The following is an 11,162-nucleotide window of genomic DNA, read 5'->3' as shown; positions in this document are numbered from 1 at the left end:
TATTTATGATTTTCTTATAATTTGTGTATCTTCGTAAATCCGTGTAGATAATCCATCTTTTGGATAGAAAAGAATGGCCCATGGCAACAATAAATTAATAATTACATTACTTATTCTATCATAAAGGTGATGATGGAAAATAATTGCCTTCAATCTCTATGTTTATGAGTGAGCAACCATGTTGCTACATGACTTACATCTATATTTCAAACAAAAGTACATATGGGATATGGAAATTAATTAGACATATAGAAATAAAGACAATTACATACTCAAAAATTTTAATTCCAAATAAAATAATTTTAGATACAATAAGTATAAATAAATGATTTTATTTAGAATAAGTCTCATAAAGTTTATAAAATAAGTTTGGATAGATTCAGATGAAATAAGTTGAATTAATTACAAACATGTCCATATAAAATAAGCTCAATGGCATAGCAAGCAACTAAATAGTTTCAAATAATCGGATTACAATTTCCCTTGAATTTTATTGCATTCTATAAATGAACTCGAGTTTTTATATAAGTTTATTGTAAATGGATTATCACTTAACTATTAAGCTTGTCAAATTGTCTATAAATTGTTATATACACTTGGTGTACCCAAGTGTATATAACAATCTCTCCAAATTGTCAACCAAATCGACATTAATTTGTTTCTTTAAAAATTGTATTAATAGAAACAATATCATGTTATTTATAAAACGAATTTAAATCATCTACTGTAACGCTTAATGAAAACATTTTTATAGAAATAGTCACTTATTACTATATACTTGAATTTGTTTGTATGCTAGTGCACACACTTTTTATAACAATATCATTGCTTAAGCAGTTAAGCCTAAAAAGTGTGTTTGTATAAGTAATTATGGAGGGAAAGGAAGAGGACTAAATCCATGGTTGGATAACAAATTAGGAGTAAGGGAAATGAAGGGGTGGGGAATGGATGAAAAGTTTTGTGTAATTATTTAAGAATAAAATCTTTTCAAATTTGAGAAGATATAGAAGGAAAACATATTATACAAACTAATTAATTGTGAAAAGACAATTGTACTCTTTTAATTTTTATAACATTATACATTATGATCAATCTTATTTTCTCTCTTCCCCTGCCGTCAAGATTTCCACCAATTTATAGGGTTTTGCCTTCTCTTTAACAAATCTTCAAGTTTCGACTTTGAAATATTCAAAGTAAAGGTCAAAATAATACAACATGTTATTTTCACTCTTCTCCTCTACTCTAGAAATTGTGAAATAGAACTAGTTTTAATGGATGAAACTAATTCGTGAAATGGAACTAGTATTAATGGATGAAACTAATTCGTGAACTGGAAAATATTTCTGATTTTTGGGTTGAATAATTTTGATTAGACTCATTAGAGGTTAATTGTGTTGTTTGTAGTGCTTTATTAATGTTTGATGTATAAAATATTTATCAATATGTATGTTAAGTAAATGCTAAAATGAGTTTCTACTGTGTACAACCTATGCAAAACCTCATCCCTCCCCTTTCTCCTCTATCCAAACAAAATAATTAAAATTCTTACTCCCCCTCCTTCCCTTCTTTTCCCTCCCTTCCATATCCCTTCCCTTCTTTTCCCTCGTAAATGTCTATCCAAACATAGTGTTAATCCGAATTTACAACCTAAGTGTTGTGACAATTGAGTATCACCCATTGCTAATATGCCCAAACACTCATTTTGTACCCTCATGCCTTAGTTTCCTTGTACATTTAGAGATTGAGTTGCAAGAATACACAAATGCTTTGAGAATGCTTCTCGTATTGAACTTTCAACTTGGAATGTACAAATGAGCCTTGGAGCCTATTTATAGCGCTCCATCCTACTTACAACGCCTCTCTAGAAACTTCCATAACCTCCACAAATAGATGGTTCTAGACATCACATGCTGAAGTAGTACATCTCTCACATTCTCTTCGTAGATTCATATATACATATAAACTTGATATGAATTACTTTATAATATTACCGAGCTAAAGTAATACGAAATGTTTTTATCAATGTTTATGTGACACATGAGGCTCTAAGTCATTTCATGTCATCTACTAACCATTGCCTTACTCGAAACCACAACCTAAGGTTTATAACTAAAAATTTATACAATGAACTATATTATCATTTGTCACATGTTCTCTTTACAAAATTATTATTATCATAACAAAAAAATGCATGATTTGTTAAAAGAATTCAACCATAATTTCATATATAAGAATGTAAAATCTAATTACTCCATATTATCCATGTTTAACATAAAACTATGTGATTTGTTTAAAACTTCTAAAGGTAAATCCAATTTGATCTACCAAATTAATGAATTTCGTTGATCTGGTGGCAAAGTCGTATATATGAGCAACACTGTTCATAATTTTATTATTACTTTTCCTAGCTGTTGTTTAATTATTTTCAAGCTGATCGAAAGCAACATGTTTCTACCGTTTGGCTACATGTAACGATGAAAGTGGGCTTCAATTTTCATTTTCTCTATCTTCTCAATAATTTTTTTCCCACCTTATATGATTCTATCAATTAATAACACCAACAAAGCAACAAATTAAAAGAATTTGTTTTAAGGGTTTTTGTTTAATTTGGCGGTGAAGCCGCTGTTGGTGTTGGGGATGTCGAAAGTGAAGTAGCTTGGACATGAGTGGGAGGAAGAAGAAGATGTTGGTGTTGGTGATGTCCAAATTGAAGACTACTATAATACTCCCAGATAAACATTTTAGTAGATCAACAGGATATGGCTCATACTATATTACAATGAAGTTTTTTTAAATTCCTTTGTCATTTTATTATGCAAATAACAAATTTAGTTTGTTTTCCCAAAAAACATTTATGACAACATTCTAATGTACTCCATAAACTTAAAAAAACTATATTGTACAAGTATTTTAAACAATTGTTAACCAATATATCACACATTCTCATATGTGACTGGCCACATGCTGTGAAAGGGGTTACTTCGTTAGTATTATTGAGGTTACTTTGTTATTTTACATGGTATGACAAGGCACACACAAGACAGACTGCCAACATATATATTGACTAGTTTATATCCAAATTCATGGTGTATGTATCTAATCCAAAAGCCAATAGTTTTGGGGAGACCATCCCCTAGTTTGTACATGCACCAATATTTTTTTTTTTTTTTTTTTGGAAACTTGGTACATGTATTTACTATAAACTTAGTTAGTCATAGTTTAGTATGTGACAGTCCCTATGGATTATCGAGTGAGGATATTATAAAAAAAAATTGGACAAAAAATGATTTTACATTTTATCCTAAAAAATCAGTATTCCTATATGTGTTTTTATATAAAAGCAAAAAAAAAAAAAAAAAAAAAAAATGGTCAAAGTTGTGCTAAAAGTCAAAGTTCATCAATTAAATAGGGATAGAGGGGGTATACCGAAATATTTACAAGGTCTAGTTTTCTACACTATAACTTTCAACCAAATTTTTTTTTCCAACCAAAAAAAATATAAAAAAAATTCGTACATTAATGTTGGTCCTTCAATCTCAAACATTTCTCTGAAGATCTAATGAAATCTCTCAACTCCTTTGCTTGACTTGTCATGCCAGCAATGTTATAAGCTTTAATCATGGTTCTATAAGTAACACTATCAGGTTTACATCCCTTCTTCTTCATCATCTCAAGAATTTCCTTCATCTCAGCAAATCGTTCCATCCTCCCGTATGCATCTACCAGACAGTTAAAGAACACGGTATCCAAAGTTACATCCGTGTTCTCAATAATCCGCAACACAGTACCAATTTTGTCAGCACTTCCAGCTTCACCATAAGCCCTCACAAGTGAGCAAAATGTGACACAATTTGGCTTAACCCTTTCTGATTGCATCAACCTAAACAAAAATTCCATCTGCTTTAATTTTCCAGCCTTTCCAAATGCATCTATTACCACATTGTAGGTCACAATTGTCCAGGAGTAGTGATATTTCTGCATATATTCCATCACAGCACTCATCTTTTTATAATGTCCAACTTTTCCATATGAATCTAAGAGTATGTTGAAAGTTCTGATATTGGGTTCAATTCCAGCTCTCTGGAACTTCTCATAACATTTCTCCATCATCTCAATTTGTCCGCTGTTGCCAAAAGCTCTGAGAGTAGAATTCATGGTCCATACATCAGGTTCACAATTCCGATTAGTAAGCATTTCTGCTAGTACTGATTCCATTTCTGCAAACCTTTTATGAAATAGGAGAAATTAAATGAATTCTCTGTCCATCATCACAAATGTCACACCCATCTGGTTCCAAAAAGGGGGGGGGGGGGGAAAGGAAAACAAAGAATTACAAAAGGTTGCTTGAAGGTGGGGTCAATTTTGTGTAAATTCACAAAGAATTACATTAATAAAACAATGTACAATTTCCAATTTTAAATCAAGAGGAAACCATGCATATTTTCATAAAAAGTTATCACACATAGCAATTTTCATAAGAAGTTATCACAAATAGCAAGACCAGAGCAAATGAAGTACTCTAAGACTAGCTCAGAATTCAGTTCGCAAACACTTAATTTTGGATGGATAAAAAAAGTTTCCCATTTTCTACACAGTCAAACAAAAGCTTACTTTTTTATTTTGTGTGTGTGTGTGGGAAAAAATTCATATGTTTTCATTGATTACAACAAATTTAGGGCAAGGCAAGGAGCAAGGACCAAGACAACCAAAACCTGGTACAAGGGGCAAACACCATAGATGCATTTACAACAACAACAAAGCCTTGGTACCAAAATCAGTTGGGGTAAACACCATAGGTGCATTTATGCAGACATAAATTGATTTGGAAAACAGATATAAGCATGCAACTAATGCAACAGGTAATGATCAAATAACATGAATTAATAGATAGCCCAAACACAAAAAGCTCTCAACTTATTGACTTTTTCAAATAGGAAGTAAAGAGAAGAGATAGAACCCACATACTTTCCTGATTTTCCATAAGCATCAATCAGGGTATTATATGTGACTGTGTTGGGTGGGATTCCCTGCGATACCATATCAGAAAGCAGCATATGAACTTTATCAAAGGCAAAGACTTGGAGGCACGACTTTATGAGGATTGAGTACGTATAAACATCAGGTCTACAATTAGCACTGTTCTTCATATGCTCAAGCAGCGAGAAGGCTTCATCAAACTGACAGCTCCTGCTGTAAGCTGACATGAGAGCAGTGCATGCTTCATGATCTATAATGCAGCCTTCATCAACCATAGTTTGAAATAATTCATAAGCTTTTTGAGGCTGCTTACATTTTCCAAGCATGACAATAAGCTTGATGTATATACCAGAGTTGGGTCTATACCACAACTGCTCCCGCATTAGTTCAAACACCTGCATTATATCACCTGGAGATGTTTTAGAGAAAGCCTATCCTTTTGTAGAAATATCAACTTCTTTAAAACAAGAAATAAAATTTCAAGGTTTTTTTTTTTCCAGCATCTTTATGTTTGGTAATTACAGTATTTACATTACAGGGCTTACAAATCTAGTCTGTTAAAAGACCCCTGAATTAAATCTGACTCCAAGGCACAGACCAGTAGAATAGCAGAAAATGATTATCAGGTTGTACAGATGAGGACAAAAAATATTGTGTGCACCCACTATTTAAAAAATGTACTGCAGCCTCATGATTAAGCAGATTTGAATGAGAAAAAAATCTGGGTCAATGAAATCTGTGCACTTAAAATATCTTATGCTCATAGTAAGAATTGCTTCATGTTCCAAGTATAAAGGACATGCTAGCCGTTTGATAATGAGAATATATCACACCAGCTTCTAGAATTAAAGACCGTTGCCTCATTATGACGGAGGTTAGCCTCAGTTCATCCTTGAATAACATGCACAGTAAAGTCCAATATATAGCACACATGCTACCAGCACAAACTACAATGATTAACAAGTAGCCCTGTAGCAGATTTGCAGTTCAAAAGGTCTAAGCAAGAGTTTATGAGCTACAGCCTCAATATAGTTACCAACTGGAATCTCTCTACCTTCCTCATATCACATGCCACTGCATATGTCTCTCAAACCACAAATGGGTATCCATAAAGCTATTAATATATGAAAACTCATAACGTAATCCATCTGAAGGTGCACCATAAAAGGAATAACTATGAGTTTGGGGCTTCGGTCAAAATAGACTCGCAAAACTTTAGTATCAGTCTTGATAATATATACTTCCTCCGTTCCACAAATATTAAATCATGATAATTAACTAACAACTGAAAAGTGTAAACATCTTTTCCTTGTTACCTGTTTCACGATTTTGGTTTTTTGTTTTCAAAAAATCAGAAAATTGAAAACAAAAAACGATGCCAAACAAATGTTCTAAACGATTATGTCTCTCAATCTACACCTAAATTAGCATACTAACTTGCTCAAAATGCTAGTTGGCCAAAAACATATTCTTTATCTGAACACTCCCAAATCACCACTTATGAAATCTCTCCCAACAAAACCTTTTCCTACTTAACTTTCGATAACAACTGATCGACTTCTACCTTACAAGGATCCAACATCTAATGAAACTAAAGGATTGAAATCAGTCCATTCCATTCAATTTCACTCTAATGGACTAAGAATCAGACAACATTCCCATTTAGCTCCTGCTCTTAATTGCTCCAATTTCGGGACGGATCAATGCTGTTCAAACACACACTCATCTAGCTAATTACCACATTAATACACAACACAAAACAAGCACTTGAACAAACCCCACATTCCTTCACAAACAGTAAACCTGCTAATTCAAACCTTCAATCAAAAAAATTATAACAAAAAACCCAACTCCAAAATTCAATTAAAGAAACAAACAAACCCCAAAAATCAATTCACAATAACACCCAAAAATCAAAATTTATCAACAAATACAGCAATTAAAGCAAAATCAAAATTTATCAACAAATACAGCAATTAAAGCAAACCATATAATTCAAAAAAATTATCAAAACTGAAAATTAAACCTTGAGGGCAGATTCCCAACGAAGAGCTTTAATACGTTCATGAAGAGCTTCAAGAACAGTCCTGGGTAATAGCCTTTTAGAACTAATCCCTTTCTTCTTCTCAATAACAGCTTTAGTAGCTTCCCTTCTAAGAATCACAGAAATGGCTTTTTGGGATGCAATTTTTCTGTTGATTTCTTCTTTTCTCTCTTTTGCTTCTCTCTCCTTCTCTTTGGTATCAGGAAACCACCATTTTTTCTGGGTTTTGTCGGGTTTAATGGAGGTTGAAGAAGAAGGAAGCTGCTTAGAAAAATCCGGGTCGGATGAAGTGGTGGGTTTGGAGCGAAGGGGTGTTGTTGCTGTTGAAGGTGTTGGACGGTGGTGGTTGGGTGCCGGCGGGAAGGGGAAGGTGGGTCCTGTAACTGACTGTATTGCCATTGGATTTGTATGTTTTGAAAATTTTAGGGAGTTCGATGGATAGAGTCACTTGAGAAACGAGAAAGTCCTTGCAATTGCAAATTCGGCTAGCCTGATCGAGGTGTGACATGATACGACATGACAATATTGCAATGATATGGAGTAGGCATAAATATGATATTGTAATGGTCGGTTTATAAATGATGGATTGTATTTATTTATTTAAACACGGCATGATGGACATGGACTCGAACCTTGCCTAGGTTAATTCACTAAAAATCATCTCACAAAATAAACAATCTCTGTAGTTGGCTAGGTCTAGATAGTCCCATGACATGCAAACTTGACATATCATTAAGCATGACATATTGACATGACACGACACGACACAACGTGATCTAAATCAATCTTTAAAAAAACATTTGCATGGAAATAATTATTAGCAAGTTTGGGCAAAGTAAAAAATTAATTAGGAAACCATCCTCATGAGGGAAATTCTTAATGCCTCGAAAGAGAAAATGGAAACAAGACTAGAGTTATCACAATGGATAATGTTCATGATATCAATAAATAGGTGGCCAACATTTGTGATCCAATCTGTCGCTCTATTTGCCTATAAATAAACTGATGAATGCTTTAGCTGCCAAATTGAGATTGAATTAAATGAATGTTTACGATGCTATGCTCCATGGCATGGACGGAACCAAGCACCCATTAATTTAAAAGCTTATTCGGGTTTAGCTATCATCCATGTTAAGTACACATATTATTGTTCAAATCCATTAATTTTTATCAACATTAAGATCTGACTAAATTAACACATATACGGGGGATTATTGTAAGCGGCAAATTTTCCTTTTTATTTAGAATAAAACTACGTACACTCTTATAAATTCATAATACTCCATCATTATGCCAGTCTTGAAAGAAACTTCCTTTTTTCCGTGGTGTTGTACTTTTCCTTTTGTTTTTTTTTTAGAAAAATCTCCATTAGTTGGTTTTTCACTATTTTTGTAAACACCAAGAGTTCAAAAATCATCAAACGTAAAAAGATGTCAAAAACTCAAAATCAGTTATCAAGTCTTGTGAGTGTCTAATTCTTTATAATTAGGCTTTATAGAACCAAGTTAAAAGGAGAACCAAGTCTAAAATGAAAACTAGGAACTAATCTAGACCCTTAAATCATCTTAATCGGACGTCTCACATGCTCCTTGTGTCATTAATGACGTTTTTCGTAATTTTTAACTTTACAATTGGTTTCTAGTTTTATTTACAAAAAGTATATCAGTTTTATTTACAAAAAGTAAATGGAAAATTAGTAAAAGTAAATGAAATCGTCAAAAATCAAAAAGTAAATAAAATTGCATTAAAAGTGAATAAAGTGGGAAAATAATAATTGTAAAGCTACTAAATTACAAAAATGCCATTGACAAGAGTGGGTGAAACATGAGCTGTTAGATAGAGCGTGATTAAAGACTAAGATTTGTTCCTAGTTCTCATTATTCACCTTGGTTATCATATAATCTCAATTCTAGGTTTATATAAGACGGACTTTTATTAATTTTATTGAATGACGATTAAATTAATACTTGTAATTTTTATGGAACTTTAACCCATTTAAGGGTAACTTTTAATTTGTAATGAGTTTGATTGTATTTTAATGTGTATTTTCTAATGGGTACTTGTTATAAAAGCTACTACGATTAGTCTACTACATTATAAGTGGTTTTTAAGTGTAGAATTTATGTTAAAAATTGTAGTTTTTATAGTAAAAAAAAAAAGGTAACTTTAAATACTTTTAAGATAACTTTAACCCGTCTTAAAATAATTTAATGAAAATCTACCTTATTTAAAAATTTGTGATTTTTTTTACTACATATATAAGTTAGACAAGAACAAAACAATATTTGTTCATAAATAGATAATAAATTATGAGTCAATTAAGTAATCAACTTTTTTTACTAGTAACACTGAAAATTAAGGGCCTGTTCACTTCAGCTTCAATCAGTTCAGTTCAGTTCAGCTTCAATCAGTTCAGTTCAGTTCAGCTTCTAATTTCCTTCTCTCATAAAATATTCAATTCAGCTCAATTCAGATTAGTTCAGTTCAGTTCAGCTCAGCTCCAATCAATTCAGTAAATGTGAACAGGTCCTAAGAGTGTTTTTTTGTTTTTGTTTTTTTAAAAGAGAAAATTAAGAGTTTTTTTTTTTTTTTTTTTTTTTTTTTTTTTTTTTTTTTTTTTGACGAAAAGAAAATTAAGAGTTATAATCACATAAATGTCAAAATGGTCGCACTTGTCGTTAAAGGGGTACATACGTTTCTATATTAAAAAAAAAGGGACATTTGTTATATCTTGTGTAACTCTAATGGAAACTATTACGCATTTACACCCTCTTTAATCTACCTCGTGATAAAATATTTCTAGTGACAAAACTCTTAAAGTTATATACGTCGGGTGTATTGCATACAATTATACAATATGCATAATTACCCAATCTCGTAAACTCGATTTAACAAATCATTGTGTTTCATGACATTCGAAGTGAGTATAACCATTTTACACAAGACCTACACTTTAATTTTACACTTTAGTTCTCAAACTTTGTTCATTATGCCATCACTAAACATGCCTTCTAAAGAGCCACTACTATCCAAATGAATGGTCAAGTACTCTGACATCAGATGACAATTAACAATAAACTAATCATTGTCTTTACAAAAAAAAAAAAAAAAATATTTTGCTATTTTTGTTGACAAAGATTGTCATCCAAATATTATTGTAACAAAAAGGACATATCATAGATCTCATGCATGTGTAATTAAAGAGTATTAAAGTTATGAATTAAAGTCAATAGAATAAGTAACATGGTTAGATTCTTTGATACCATAACTCTTGAATCTTGTGTTACAAAGGGGGTTTCACAGAAATCAGAATCATTGACTACACAGCATCCCATTAATATGTAGATGATGTGTAAACTCATTATACTACCTCAGTTTCTTATTATTTGCAACGATTACACATTTTTAACTCACACTTTATATCAAATTGTTACAAATAAAATGAAACGGAGGTAGTAATTAATTTGCCAAATGCCCTCAATTTAGAACCCAAACATCACAAAAAATTGCACCAGGTTTGGACTAAAAAGCCCAATCTCTGAGATCGATTTATCATTCCTCAAATAGTCGAATCGGTCTGGTTTTAACTGGGCCGAGCCCTAACCAGGTTGACCCAATTCCTATATTAAGCTGGCCTTTTCAGCCCAAATTAATAATTCCCAAGGCAGACTGTACTTATTAAAAACTGCACCAGAGGAAAACTGGAAGAGAGGCAGTGCACAGTAGAAAGCTCCTCACTTCACAGGTTATGTTCAGGCACAACTTACACGAACAAGCAGCATCCCGAAACACCTCGAGAAAAAATTACCACATGCAATACGAGTGCAACCACTATTATGCAATGTAAACAAACAGACTCAACAATGCTAAACAAATAGGCATCAACAAAAAGTACAGAACATCAGAACCAATCAAGAGACTAATTCTATGCAGACAAGCATCAGGATTACTGCAACAGGCTTTGGATAAAAAATCCTATCAGTGTCAAATGTAATTCAATCTCAGCATACTCATGGATATTACCATAGTAACATAAGTGTCATGACAAATTATTTTGCTCCACAGGATTCGAAAGCCCAGAAAAGGGAACATCAAAGCAGATATTACACATTAGATCACATTAAACGAAGATAAGAATGCT

General features: G+C 32.4%; 1 protein-coding gene across 1 annotated transcript; it reads right to left on the bottom strand.

Moving 5' to 3' along the window:
• Positions 1-3,224: 3,224 nt before the first annotated feature.
• Positions 3,225-7,572, bottom strand: LOC145571982 (pentatricopeptide repeat-containing protein At5g48730, chloroplastic-like). The gene is made up of 3 exons (XM_081630997.1): positions 7,004-7,572; positions 4,966-5,372; positions 3,225-4,225 (listed from the first exon to the last, which is right to left on the bottom strand). The coding sequence occupies exons 1-3, from the start codon at positions 7,418-7,420 to the stop codon at positions 3,517-3,519; spliced, it is 1,533 nt and encodes a 510-aa protein (XP_081487123.1). The 5' UTR covers positions 7,421-7,572; the 3' UTR covers positions 3,225-3,516.
• Positions 7,573-11,162: the final 3,590 nt, after the last annotated feature.

This window comes from Chenopodium album, chromosome 12, assembly GCF_948465745.1.
Source record: "Chenopodium album chromosome 12, dcCheAlbu1.1, whole genome shotgun sequence".
NCBI classification, from domain to species: Eukaryota; Viridiplantae; Streptophyta; class Magnoliopsida; order Caryophyllales; family Amaranthaceae; genus Chenopodium; species Chenopodium album.
The sequence above is the reverse complement of the archived record's forward strand: the minus strand, read 5'-3'. Positions and strand labels throughout refer to the sequence as shown.

Bases quoted from the DNA above. Each gene is read 5' to 3' on its own strand.
- LOC145571982 (XM_081630997.1), bottom strand. From the start codon at position 7,420: ATGGCAATACAGTCAGTTACAGGACCCACCTTCCCCTTCCCGCCGGCA. The intron at 5,373-7,003 runs GTTTAATTTTCA...GATATAATGCAG, and splicing joins GTTGGGAATCTGCCCTCAAG to GTGTTTGAACTAATGCGGGA. The intron at 4,226-4,965 runs GTATGTGGGTTC...ATTTCATAAAAG, and splicing joins GCTTATGGAAAATCAGGAAA to GTTTGCAGAAATGGAATCAG.